Here is a 13540-nt window from a genome sequence, read left to right on the forward strand (position 1 = left end):
CTAATTCCTCTGAGACAAATGTCTCTCTTACTTGGTACCCATTGGGCCCAATCTTGTCCGACTATGGAGATAGGAACGCAAGGATCTAGAAACAACGCTGGCGTCCAGGTACCCGGTCAAGGACCCCGCAAACCCAGCTCAATTTTGCACAGGTTGAACGCGCGTCAACGCTATTCGCTGATTAGATTTGTGAAAGTACCCAATAAAGCTGGAGATTTAATTCAAAATAGAGGCGCAGATGAAGCTGAGACAAAGTCTGCATGCAATATGAGTACCTATTACTAAGGTACCTTCTTCAGCCGCTCAGCTAGTCGAAAACTCATTCGTAGCCCTCCTCAAAGATCAGACCATCTTTTCAAAAAATGATGGGCGCTCGTGCAAGAAATGTTCCAGTCTTAGCCTCAAAGTTAACCATGAATTTGGACAACCTTCACTGTGCTGCACGCTGCCTGGTGCCACTCCCAACTCTCAAGTTCTCAACCTCGCCGAGGACTCCGAGCCCGGCACCATGCAATCTCCACCAGACCCTGATCGTTCCATCACCCGCTGATCACACCCCGGAATCGAGTCTGTCCTAGACACAACATTCGGACGCGTTGATGTCTTGAACTTAGCGGTGCTTGCTTCGGGCGTTAGCATGCCAGATACCCCGCCCGACTGTTCGCCATGCGGGAAAGCTGAGCCAAGACATCATCTGCCGGCAAGCCAACATGGTGAGACTGATTCAACTCCTTCTGGATCCGGTCTACAGGGATGAAGAATACGACATTGCTGGCGACACCGAGCAGCCATTGCCCCGGGAAGGTGAATTTCATGAATAATATCTCTATGATAAATCAAGCTGGGGTGGTTAGTATAAAACTTGCTGCACGGCTGTGGTTTACAGGAGGGAGACCTGGCAGATCATCAACCTCAAGCTTTTCATCTTTACTTTAATTTTCAAGAGAATATCATGGCGTCTATAGATCTTCCAGTGCCCGAATTCGGACGTGCTGTCATTGAAGACAACAGGAAGGATGGCTACTGGGTTGAGACGTTCAAGTTTGGTGAGGACGAAGTTCCAGGACTTGTTGCGTAAGAATATTCATCCCCAAAACTTCGCTTGAATCCCAATCAATACTAACTCTTCTCCAAGATCTGGACTGGCTTCCGGAGAAATCGAGTTTCTCGACAACCCAATTGCCGCCGCCAAACATGAGGCCAAAGCTAAAGGCGAGGAGTTCTATGCATCAGAGATTGACATAACTGGACGTACGTGCAAGACTATCCCACTTCATTGCAAAAGTGATGGTTCTGACATAGACAAAACAGCGTGGAAGAAATACCAAGTGGCCAAGTTCGACAGCCCAGTTGCCGTCGTGGCCGTTGACATCAACAGGAACGGGTTGACAGACATTGTGGTCTGTCACGACTACGGCCCGTTCATGCTTGAGTGTAATCCCAAGGGAGGCTGGATCTCCTGGCTTGAGAATCCCGGTCGTGAGAACTTGGGAAAAGAGCCTTGGAAACTCCGAATGATCGGTCGTTGGCCTGCGATGCATCGCATGAAGGCTGGATACTTTACGCAAAAGTAACGAGTTGCTCCTTGGGTCCTTGAAGTCACGGCTATTCACAAGGTCCAGACTCTAAGTCATTTGGCTAATATTTGGATAGATCCGTGATGGAAATTGTTGCCGCATCAGTTGTTTGGGGGCCGCACGACAAGGTTCGTCTGACGTCGCTGTGGTACAGTGTTCTGTCATTAATTCTAACCACTACCTACAGATTACCCCTATCCCCATTATTCGTTTCCAGGCTCCCGAGGACGTCCTCAATGCGTGAGTAAACTGCTTTGACCCAAGCTGATAATTTACTGACAGTTGTCAGCACTGAGTGGCAACGCTCAATCGTTGATGATGAAAACTTCACCGTTATTCATGAGTTGACGGTCAAGAAGTAGGTCAAGCCTTCCCACCCGCACGCTCCAGGGACTAACACAAGTTAGATTCAATGGACCTACTGGGCTCGATTCTATCATGGTATCATCCCGCGAAGGTGCCAATTGGCTTTACTACGAAGAGGGCTCGTGGAAGCGACAGCTCCTCTCGAGCGGAGAGCCGAAAGAGGACCGACAACAGCCCAACTCTCTGTCGCCGGGATCTGGTGACCATTGGGGCACTGGCTGCGCCGACGCTGGTAAGATCGGCGATGATCCCTTTGCTTACATTGCGACCTTGGACCCCTTCCACGGTACAACCGCCTGTGTCTTGTCCAAGGTTGGTCGTGGCATGAAAGATACGCAGTGGAGACGCCACATCCTGGATATCTATGGCACACCCAACCAGCTCATGAAATATGGCGACGGCCCCGGCCACTACATCGTTTGTGCTGATTTCGACGGTATGTTTATGGTAGTCGCAGATGGCCTTAGATAGCTGGCTGACCCAAGGTTTTCTACATGTAGGCGATGGCGATGATGAGTTCCTCCTGGCTTTGTTCGGCTCCTTGGACCGCGACAAAGACATGGAGTCTATTGTCGTAAGTCTGAATGAGGTCGTGTATCTAAGACGAGACTTTGTTTGCTGACGTTCAACATCAAAGCCGACAAAAGGGCCCAACCCGAATAAGGTGAGTAGAAGGGCAACACTTATCCACTTGAGTATTTCAGGAACTCACATTCCATAGGGCATCATGTACTACAAGGCAATCGATGTCGAAAAGGGATTGTTTGCCAAGTGGAAGATTGCAGAAGAATCGTCCGCTCGCATCGCAATTGGGTAAGTCGTTGGGGCTGTGTTCGGACTGATTGGGACGACACTGACACCACGCGTTCGCAGCAACTTCACCGGCACTGATAGGCTTGACTTGATCTCAGTGGAGTATAACGTTCCTCGGTACTACGAGGAGCCCAAGCCTGTCATTACTCTCCACGTCAACAAGTTTGCCAAGCCCAAGCCCGCTGTGACCGAGCGTCACATCGTACCCACAGTGTGGGATAACGAAGGCTTGGTGTATCTGGCTCGACCTAAGGAGGTCAAGAGTCAACAGTCTTTCCCTCTCATCGAGGTTGCAAACTACGCAATTAGTATCGAGATTCACCCACTTGGAGCAAAGATTCCCGTGGGCAAGAAGGATGGCATCAAGGTCCTCTATGGCTCCGTCGCTGATATCGAGGGCACGCGTACGGCCCTTGGCTTGCCTCCATTCCCCCGGATCGCACCCGTATCTAGCGAGGACAAGGAGCTCAGTGCCGACAAAGAGAAGGGGGCCATAATTTTGAGAATCGTCTCCCTCGGCGAGCCTGGCGTGTGGGAGAAGGCCGGGGAAGTCCCAGTCAAGACAACTTTCAACACCAAAGAACTCGGCTTGGAGTTCCCTGACCTCAAGTTCACCAAGGTCGAGGATTTGTGGTGGGGTGATAACTTCAAGGGGGTCGACTTCACCAACATGTCTGGTTTCCACTTCCGATTCCAGGACGACAAGTCACAGATTGCACACTTGCAGTTCTGGACCGCCGGTGAGTCATTTGTGGTTTTGGTAGCAAAAGCTGTCCCCGATCGCTTCGCTTACCGTACTCTTCACAGGACACAATGTCAACTGTGGCGTTCACAACCACGGTAACGACATCTTCCAGGAGATCCACATCTGTCTCTCTCCTGGAACTGAGACCGGAGGCATGTGGAGGCTCAAGGAAGGCAAAGAGCCCGAGTCTGCGGGGCCGGATGATTTCGATAAGGTCCCGCTTCCCCGTCTCAATGAGCACGGAGGTCTGTGGTACCGCGACTCGTACGGCGATGCCGTTCGTGGACACAACAATGTTGTCTCTTACCCGTGGCACAAGTGGCAGGGAGGGAAGGGCAAGAACGTCGATGTCTGGTTGGCACTGGAGTTTAACCCTGACTTGGCTCAGTAATAGGTTGTAGTGTGATACAGACGTGCAAGATTGGCTGATCTGACTGATGTTGCCAGCCACTCAATAATCAGTCAGTTCCCTCAATTTCAGTAGTTCCTGTTTTCTATTTTCAGTAAGTCAACAGAATGAGACTCCTATGCATGAATAAAAGGAAATACTGCCGCTTTTACGATTGACAATCGTAGCGTTCACTCCTCGTAGTACCCTTTGGTGACAACATGCTGTTTCCTGATGTACCTACAGACTGTTACCCGCTTTAGGTTTCAAACACAAAATCCACTGTCCGGAATTAGCGGGAATTTTTCGATGCAAAAGATGGGAAGTTTCGCTAAGCGTTGGGATCACAGGTTGGTGACACTAGGAGCCCAAAACTCCGTGACTAGAACTCCGAGCACGAAACTTTTACTGAGACCTCCCGTCTTTATTGTTACTAATTACACGTATCAACCCTGTAGAGCAACGTTGACCAAGGGTACCAAAACTCCAAGCGGGGTCCAATCATCCTATTAATGACCCGCCGACGCCTGCCGTGGTCCATGCTAACATCGCCGTCCATGACTCAACCCCGAATTAAATTCCCATTTCCTACGCCGTGTCTTCGTTCTGGACACTTCCGGTGCTCTTCATCCAGGCTTCACCTGATTCGCTTCCGATGCCCTTGAGCCAAGCACCAAGAACGTTGCGGCGGATCTTGTGCGACTCATTGTTGAGCAACAGGACTCGAACCTTGTTGCCGGGGCCTCGGCGAAGTCGGCTAACCTCATCAACCTTCGGGAATTCCTTCATTTCCGTGTACTCAAAGATGGCCAATGACCTGTAGTCGCCGAGAATGGCGTAGGGAGCATCTTCCTTGACGACATAGTTCGTCAGCTGATGAAGAGTGGTCGCGACATCTTGCGTGAAGGGGTTGGCATATTTTCGGCCCAACGTGTTGACGATCTCACGATTCTGAGGTGTCATGACGCTTCGGACGCCACTGTGTAGGCCAATGAAATCCGGAACCGTTCCCTGATTGTTGGCCATGACGATTCTATCCGACAGTTCGCGCGCTTTCTTTCTGTTCTCGGCCTCCACAGCCGTCCATCTATCGAAGCTCATATCGCACTCTCTCGCGAGCTGATCCACAACGACCAAGCCGATGTCCTTATACTCTTGGACGAGAGTGGACTGAACAGGTTCTTTGCCAGGAGCGGTCAAGGTGCACTTGGCTTTCCAGTCGGGAATGGTAATGACTGATGCTGGCTCGAATGGCTCGCGATTGTGGATCTCGATCTTTTTCCAAGCCTGGGTAGTGCTGTCGATTTCCAACGTTCCCGGTGCATGGCCTCCAACAATGATCAGCCCGACCTCTCGGTTGATGGATTGCTCGATTGACCTCGCAACATCGGACTCGTTGCGGTGGTATAGGATAGTAGGGTCGGGATGTGAGAGGTTGACGCCGTTAAGCCGACTGAAGTCTGCATTGTCAAGAAACCGGTCTGCAACTTGCGTGTAGTAGTCAGAGACAACGGTTCGCTGCAGGACACTTGGGAGGTCCACCCGGTGAGCTGAAGTGCTTGCATCATGCAGGGTTTTATCCCTGACGCCCCCTCCGATCGGGATATGCGGCAGGGGGGTGTCGTTGCGAATCGCGGTGACGATTGGTGGTTTCGCCTGTTGGTATGACATTGTCGCGTGTCTCCAGACGAATATTGGTGGTCTGACTTGTTGATGGGTTAGCCAAAGGTACAACGATATTTGATAATGTAGGGTTGGGCAGATTTTGGTGCCTACTTCGCGAGATCTTCTTGCCTGCTTGAGTCTCAGCAGACCGACGGGATACTTGGGATACAACGGTTGGCGCTGGCCACTGAGAATATCGCGTGTCTGCAGACAGGAATCGGTGGTCTGACTTCTTCTTGATGGGTTAGCTAAGGATGAAGTAGTATTATTCAACGTAGGTTTAAGTAGATCGTGGTACCTGCTTGGCAGAATGTTCTATTCTGTCTGAACGCCTGCCGTTACAACGTAGGCGAGAAGTGAGATGGTGGGAGGGCAACGCTCGAAGTCAAGGTGGGAAAAAGTAAGTTGGTGCCTATCCACCCCTTCAAGATCAAGGGCTCATGTATTATTCAGTTAGGGCTACTGCCTATTCACCCGGAAATTCTTTTGTGATGGCATCAACCACCTCCTTTGAGAGCTATCGCGTGTCACGTAACCCGAAGAGTATTGCTGCTCAACCTTAATAACACAAAGAGAACAACATACTATCTTACGTAGCAGGTAGTCCGGCAATGGAACATAGGTACTTAGCCTGCTCTTAAGCAGTATCAAAATTGACGACGACCCAAACCTAGCCAATTCCTCGTTGTGAGTCGAGGCTGTCAACTCCATTTCCGGGGTTGAAGTTGACTGGCAGATCACTCTGACCTTGACCGGGTCGTGCCCAGATGGATGGATATTAGGTAGTGGAGATGGGACGGCAGGTACGCAGCCACGGTTAGGGGATGGTGCCTTCCGATTTCTATCTCACTGTACATTTTAGGGTAGATGTGATGTGATTGGTCTTAAACCCCCCCCCCAGATAAGTGGGTTTCTCGCTTAACCCACTTCCTAAGGTAAGGTGGGGAGTAAGGTACCCACGTACCCTAACTCACCTAACCCTGCTACCTACCGTGCCTGCCTGCTGCCGTCGGTGGGTCCTATCAGACCCTCCTCGAAGGCCCTGGGGTTTTACCTTTGTGTCCTACCTTACCTCACCTTACCCTTCTTTGTCTTCTTCATCGTAGGTACCGAACAAGGTAATCTCAAGCTACCTTGAGTTACGTTGGCGCCTTTCAATTTCCACTTCGCCCACCTCAACTTCTCAAGGTAATTCATCCTTGCCTTAAATAAGGCTCCTTCCTTCGTCTACATCTTCGCCCAACTTTCCATTGCAGACTTGGGACTCCCGTTGAAGTGAGCTTTATGATTGCGAACGCGCCGCTTTCTACCCTCAGATTCAACGCGTAAGTCCAGTCTCCTCCAGCTCAAACCAAAAACAGACTAACCAGTAGTAGCAGGAATCAGTCTTCGTAACGACATCGCCATGGCTTCTCCCTCCCCCGAGGAGACGGCAGCCACACGTCTCGGCGAGGATGGAGCCATTCTGCTCGACCATCAGTGGATTTACTCCCCAGGCCGGCGACTTCACCTCCAGCAGCACAAGCCTCTGCCTCCCTACGGCTCTCACTTGTATCCGATTCCTCAAACATTAAGCTCTCAAGACATGATGCTCTCCAACGACGAGAAGAATTATTCGCTGAGACGACTCGTTTTCGACCCTCGCAATGCGCCAAAGACCCACAGCATGAACAATCAAAACGATCCTAGTTCCCTCATTGAGGTCGAGATTGTTCGCATGATTGGCGGCAGCCCAGGTGCTGGATACCAACCTGGCCCTCAAAAGATCCTCTGCAAAGTCGTCGTCTCGCCATCGACCCTACCGAATAAGCAAGAGCATGATATCCCGTTCGAGGGACAACTGCTCTTCCTGAAGATTTTCGATGCCTTGTTCTGGCACAAGGCCACTGACATCACCAAGCGCGCAATCAAACTCACAATCCAGGCTGACGGAGCATTCAGCGACGAGTTTGGTGCATACGACCACCTCTACAAGAAGAAGCTCACTGGCTTTCCTAACGTCGCTCCACAATTCTACGGAGGATGGACCACTGCGGTCAAGACGCTTCATCCATCATTCGCCAACCAGACCCGGAATGTTGCGGTGCTCGCCACCGAGTTCATCGAAGGCACTTGTCTCGATCAGCTGTTCACTGTGGCAGGACCCAATGCAGAGGTAGTGAATCTCTACGGGGACGCCAAGCCACCAGGCGCTTTCACCACTAACCGCGATGACAGAATGAAAATCATCAAGCAGCTCATGGACGGCACGATTTCGCAAGAACACATCGGGCTGGACCATTGCGAGGTCTATCCAGAGAATGTAATCATCTCCATGCGAAACAAGGGGGAATCGCTTGAGGAACCTTGGGCCGTCCTCGTTGGATACGGACGGGCACTCGTCGACCATGTACGAACAAGGCCTGCTAAAATGTGGGAGCACTTTCCGCTGAAGCACCATCCGATTCTTCGATGCGGCTGGCCTAGATGGAAGTTCTTTGCAGGATGGATTCCAGCCGCTTGGGCAAGCCCACCGGGAAAGGCCGACGATGTGCCTTTGCTCAACCAATGGGTGGTTCTAACATTCGGTCGTCTGGATGTTAACGAGATATATACGATATTTCCAACCATGCCGACAAGCCCCCAGCCTGAGGGACTCTCCACCAGCCCCGAGCCCGAGAGACAGTCTGTCAGCGCCGTGCCCCAGGGACAGCCTTAGAGCGGCAGTCTCTCGGAAACAGTTGCTCCGACTGAAACAGACACCGACACTCTTGTCTCTACGTCTCCAAAGGAGGCGGCTAATATCGAGGACCTTTCCGGCCTGCGTGACAAAGGCGATATGGCCCCGCCCTCTGACGACTTGCCACAGTCGCCACTATTGACTGGACGTTCGGGCGAGAGTGCCCCTCCCGATGAGCTACTAGGTCTGGCTGACCAGTTCAAGGGTCTGTCATCGAAGGCTCGTTCGGAAGAAAACCAAGCCAGAGACCCCCGTCAACATGAGACTGAGGACCTGATATTGGAGGATCATTCGGACAACGACCAATCCAGACAGCCCAAAGGCCCCCGTCAAGATGAGACCGACCCTCGCAGCATCTTGAACACCGGCTCGAGCGTGCACGACATGGTCCAAAGATCTCAGAGACACTCTCCCGAGCCAACCGAGGACCGAAGCGAGAACCGGAGCGAGGCCTCGAGTGAACAGTAAGAGTTGACGGTTCCGAGGATCAGGTTCTACTTTTCGGCAGGGAGCGTCAATGAAGAGCGCACTTGGTCATGATAGTGGCGTCCGATTCACAAAGCTACGTGTTGTTATACAAGGACACAGAGAATCGTGGGGGCAGTGCAATTTGGTATCCGGAATTCAGGACAAGGATGTTGGCGTGCGAGATGGATGGATCCTGCTTGGACTTTTGGCACCTTTGGTCAACGTTGCTCTACAAGGTTAATACGTGTAATTATTAACAATAAAGACGGGAGGTCTCAGTAAACGCCAGTGGAGCATTACCGTAGCGTAAGGTGTGAGTGAATTGCAGCATTCCGTGCCCAACCACGACAGACTGCGTGTATGGAGGCGTGTAGTATGAACTCCCGCCTTGCCGCAGCCCAGGTTCCGAATCGACTTTAAGCTAGGTGGACATCGCTTCAGCTCACAGTCTTAATTTGGGCTCTATCTTGGACACACGTCTTGAACATGCGCACTTCGCGTTGCGCGTTTGGTGGAGCTCAGGACCTTTGCGCCGGCAGACGAGCTGTTATGTGTTACAAGATAACTCAAGGGGTATTATTATCTGCACTATCAAAACTATAAATTCGACGAGATTGGTATTTAGGCGAGGGAAGCACAGGTGAAGGGGCTGCTGATCTTTCCAGTCTTGAACTTGAGGTCCTATTCATCATGATTAACATCGTGTTACACATTTGAGTGGGTATATGCAGGGAAACTCACAATCTCAACAATACTGGCGTAAGTACCGCAGACCAGGACGACAATGCCGATGATGAAGGCAAGACCGTTGAGCGCAGTCTTCATGAGGTTCTCCTTGGCAAAGACGGAACCCTCGCGCATGAGCATGAACCACATCAGGGCAGGGAAGTAGAAGGTGAAGCCGGAGATGAAGAGCGAGGAGCTGATGGACAGAAGCTCAGAGAAGAAGGGGATGGCTTCGGCGATGATGAAGGCGATGACGGTGATGACGGTAATGAGACCGAGCCAGGTGATCCAGCCCATCTTGGTGTTGATGAAGCGGATGATGGAGTCCTTGTAGACACGACCGTGGATGTAGCGGCCAACAACGGTGGTGTTGATGGATCCCGAGATGAAGATGACGGGCAGGGCAACGCCGAACGCAATCTTGGAGATGGTGTTCCCGGCGGAAAGCAGGGCAGGGGACTGCACATCCTGGCCGACAAAGGCGTAGATCAGGGCGCCAGTGACGGTGTAGATGAAGATCTCGATAAGACCAAGGGCCCAGATGGACTTCTTGTAGTCGGACGGGGTGTGCATTTCGTCCATGAAGGAGAACTGGCAAATGGCAAAGCTGTAGGCGAAGACAATGTTGGTGATGGCGATGAAGGCCTCGGCGAACGTAATGCCCTCCTTGGGCCAGGCGGACCAGGGAGCGGTAGTGATCTCGCCCCTGTTAATACCGGTGGCGATGATGGTGATACCGATGGCGAGAATGATGGAGACGAAATCAATGTATCCCAAGATTGCGACTTCAGCAAACGAAGGGGGGATGGCAAGGATCAGCAGGATAATGGCGGACACGACGGCAAAGACAATGGAGCACGCGCCGTCGTTGGTGATGTTGCCAAAAGCAATGGCGCCGGTGAGAGTGTGGGAGCTGACCAGGAATGTCAACTGAAGCGCGAACATGGCACCGATGATTTCGTAGCCCCAGCGGCCGAACATGAGCTGACCGGCGTCGGCGTAGTGCGAGACGTGAGGGAACTTGATCTTGACCTGACCGACGACGTCACTGGTGTATATCGCCACGAGACCCAAACCCACACACAGAATAACCCCGGCAACCATACCGAGGGAGGCGAAGGCGGCGGGAAGGGACAGACTGCCCAGGGCAATGGCCTCGACGATGAGGACGACCGTGAGACGCTTCCAGCCGAGGCGGTGGAAGTGGGCGCTGCCCTCGGCGGCCTTTTGCTTCTCGAGGTCCTGGCGGTTGAGGTCGGTGACCTCGCCGACTACTTCGCCGGGGAAGACGGCATCGCGGGAAAATTGGGGGGCAACGGCGGCGCCATCGGAGGACTTGGTGTCCTTGTTCTCGGCGGCATGAGCCTGCTGTTGTCTAATCTGGTCGTGATCCATGATGGGCTTTGTGTGTATACTGTTGGAGAGAGTGTGTGTCTTTTTTGCTCTCTAGCCCAAGTTTTGTGTGTGGCGTGGGGCCCGAGCGGAGGAGGAGGAGGAGGAGGAGGAGGAGGAGAAGCTTTGACGGGGTGATGTCAAAGGCGAGGTGGTGGTGTTGGAGTTGATGGCGTTGTATGAGACAAACATACACGGACGCACAATGGGACGGACCAGGTTGAACAGGTCTGACTTCGGTTGAAGAAAGAGAGAAGGGAGAGAGAGATGAAGAGTCAAAAGCCGGTTGGACTGAAAGAGAGGAACAACAACAAGAAGATGGGAAGACGGAGGCAGGATATATGGTGGCAAAGGGCGGAGCATCAGCACCGACCCCGGAGTCAGGCCGAGGGCTCGACCTCGTCGAGTTGAAAGCAATTCACCTTGACTGAGGCCCGGAACCTACGTTGATTGGACCGGGGTTCTTATCTTTTGGCCCCCCCGCGATCGTGGGCGGTGACACCGGCACCTGGGAATGGAATGGAATGGGATGGGGATGGGTAGATGGACTTACCACGGCCGAGGGACCAGAGTGGGCGAGTGGGCGGCAAGAGTTCGTCAGCCAGATTACCTAGATGGCTGACATACGGATACTCAAGTCCCACGGAAAGCTCTGCTATTCGACGATTCCTACTCCGTACAAGAATCATCAACCCAGTCCCCCTTGCTTGGGACCGGATTCCGTGCGTTTGTGAAATTGCGGGGGAATAAACCGTTGCAGACTTTCCCCGCGAAATCGACCAGCGTCCCTGAGATTCCAGAATTGACACATTGACCTTTGCGTGCCGCCGCGTGCTGCTTCCCCGAGTTTCCCAGTGAACAATTGTATTTCTCGTTGTCAAGAAAACCAGGACCGCGTGCCAGCAAGTTGAGGGTTGCTGACGGGGTTACTCTGTACGCGGTCGTGTAAATGCGGGACTGAGGCAATTGGTAGAGTTTTTGCATCGTAATAGGGTGGATATTGTGACCTATTCCTTACCTAAAGGACCCAGAAGCAGAGCCGCAGAGTGGCCTCATCTCGCCCCCCTTGAGTCAGTCCATGGTGCTGTTCCCACGGGCGACCCCGAAATACGACCGGGTGGCGCGCTGGGAAGAGGCCTGACGTGACTGGGATTCCAAAAGAGATAGTCTGAGCTCCTGGAGAGGGAAACGTACGGAAGAGAGAAAACTTTGCCTTATCTAGAGTTGCTGAAACTCGAGCGAGGAAAAGAGCGTCATAGGTGACCTTGGACATTGGACGTTGGGCCAAGAGCATGAGGCTCAAAAATTTTCAGACGAAAACGAACAAGAGCCAAAGCCAAGAGTGACGATTGCCGAACAAGGGGGGGCCTGAGCCCGTCCGTGGGAAAAGACTCCCATAGGTTCTCTCTCTGTCTCTCGGGTCTCTCCCACCCTTCTACCCCTCTACCCGTCCCCCTCCTCCTCTTCGAGTTTCCTTCCCGCGCTGCCGTAGGCGATTTCTGCAAGTCTTGGGTGTCTTGCCTCGATGCGCTAAACCAGCCGTGGGTTGCAAAGCCGCTTACCCGCAGAGGGCCGCAAAGTTAGACGTAATAGCGCCGCCGCGGTCCCGTACATTCCCGACATCCTTGAGTCGTATCCATGTCGATCCCACTCACACCTGTCGCGCATTGGGAAGGCTTCTAGAAGATCGACTCGAAGGCCCCAAAAGGCTTGTCGACGCCTCCTACGCACTTCCCTGCAGATGTGGCCACACAAAGCGCACAAAGGGCTGATCCCCCCTGCATATGTCTGTCTTCCCCCGTCCACAGTCCAGGGCCGCCTGTTGAGCGAGGCGAGCAAGGCGAGATCTTACGCGACGCGGGTTTTTGAAAGCGAGCATCCATGCCGGACAGACTTCTCTCGTGCGTGAACGGAATCCATACGGACCCTGTTTTTTCTGCGTCTTCTTTTTTGTGCCAGTTCTTTGGACGAATCCTGACTGGTCAGGGGGGGGGTTTCTACTCAATAATTTGACATACAACCATTACCAACCGCAGAGATAACAGTTTCGGGGGCTGGCGTGCTTTTGGGGGTGATGAGAAAGGAGGTTGCATTTACGCCGAGTTCTCGCCCGACATTAACAGGACACACCCGCGGCAAAGCGAAACTGGTTTCATAGACATTGGGCGGCAAGAATGAAAGAGTGACGAGAAAACGCAACACGTCGATGAACAAGACTAAACAAGGCAAACAAGGCCATGGATGACAACTATGCATCAGCAGGTTGTATTAGCGTCTAGTTGAGGGTGATAAACTAGCTGATCTACCGCGTTTGGCGGATCCGAAGGTTCGAACTTGCGTCAAACGACTCGGCTGTCGTGCCGCGAGAACCGAGCCACACAATTTTGGCGTGCGAGATCTTCGTACGAGTGAGCAACTGGAAGCGGTTTGCGACGGGCTTTTGCTCGCTCCTCGTTACGGATACTGGGGGGCAGCCAGCACGAGCAGGGGTAAGGGATATGGACTGAACGAACCTGTTGGCAATTCCGATTGTGTCATTGAATCCGGGGTAAGAATTGCGGGGATGGAGCCGGCTTGCGTTTGTAATTTGTTAAAGGGCGCGCGCTGTTGGTATGGCGGGCACCCTCGAAATTATCGTCGCACTCTGATTTGAATCGGTCTGGTCGTTCCTGGAGATGACA

At 52.6% G+C, this 13540-nt stretch overlaps 4 protein-coding genes across 4 annotated transcripts; 2 read left to right on the forward strand and 2 right to left on the reverse strand.

Annotated features, from left to right (window-relative positions):
- Positions 1 to 952: 952 nt before the first annotated feature.
- BDP55DRAFT_633764 (uncharacterized protein) lies at positions 953 to 3892 on the forward strand (the record flags this gene model as incomplete). Its single annotated transcript, XM_060572595.1, has 12 exons — positions 953 to 1074; positions 1136 to 1251; positions 1312 to 1570; positions 1654 to 1705; positions 1765 to 1817; positions 1867 to 1935; positions 1985 to 2379; positions 2444 to 2517; positions 2581 to 2607; positions 2665 to 2756; positions 2817 to 3496; positions 3564 to 3892. The coding sequence occupies 12 exons, from the start codon at positions 953 to 955 to the stop codon at positions 3890 to 3892; spliced, it is 2268 nt and encodes a 755-aa protein (XP_060427819.1).
- A 390-nt stretch (positions 3893 to 4282) lies between these two features.
- Positions 4283 to 5915, reverse strand: BDP55DRAFT_717038 (uncharacterized protein). Its single transcript, XM_060578360.1, has 3 exons — positions 5853 to 5915; positions 5666 to 5786; positions 4283 to 5595 (listed from the first exon to the last, which is right to left on the reverse strand). Exon 3 carries the CDS (start codon positions 5558 to 5560, stop codon positions 4478 to 4480), a length of 1083 nt encoding a protein of 360 aa, XP_060427820.1. The 5' UTR covers positions 5561 to 5595; positions 5666 to 5786; positions 5853 to 5915; the 3' UTR covers positions 4283 to 4477.
- Positions 5916 to 6959: 1044 nt separating this feature from the next.
- BDP55DRAFT_613630 (uncharacterized protein) lies at positions 6960 to 8252 on the forward strand (the record flags this gene model as incomplete). Its single annotated transcript, XM_060571229.1, has 1 exon — positions 6960 to 8252. One exon carries the CDS (start codon positions 6960 to 6962, stop codon positions 8250 to 8252), a length of 1293 nt encoding a protein of 430 aa, XP_060427821.1.
- Positions 8253 to 8985: 733 nt separating this feature from the next.
- Positions 8986 to 10973, reverse strand: BDP55DRAFT_669332 (transmembrane amino acid transporter). Its single transcript, XM_060575289.1, has 2 exons — positions 9483 to 10973; positions 8986 to 9422 (listed from the first exon to the last, which is right to left on the reverse strand). The coding sequence occupies exons 1-2, from the start codon at positions 10860 to 10862 to the stop codon at positions 9363 to 9365; spliced, it is 1440 nt and encodes a 479-aa protein (XP_060427822.1). The 5' UTR covers positions 10863 to 10973; the 3' UTR covers positions 8986 to 9362.
- Positions 10974 to 13540: the final 2567 nt, after the last annotated feature.

This window comes from Colletotrichum godetiae (assembly GCF_030913485.1).
Source record: "Colletotrichum godetiae strain CBS 193.32 chromosome Unknown BDP55scaffold_29, whole genome shotgun sequence".
Taxonomy (NCBI): Eukaryota; Fungi; Ascomycota; class Sordariomycetes; order Glomerellales; family Glomerellaceae; genus Colletotrichum; species Colletotrichum godetiae.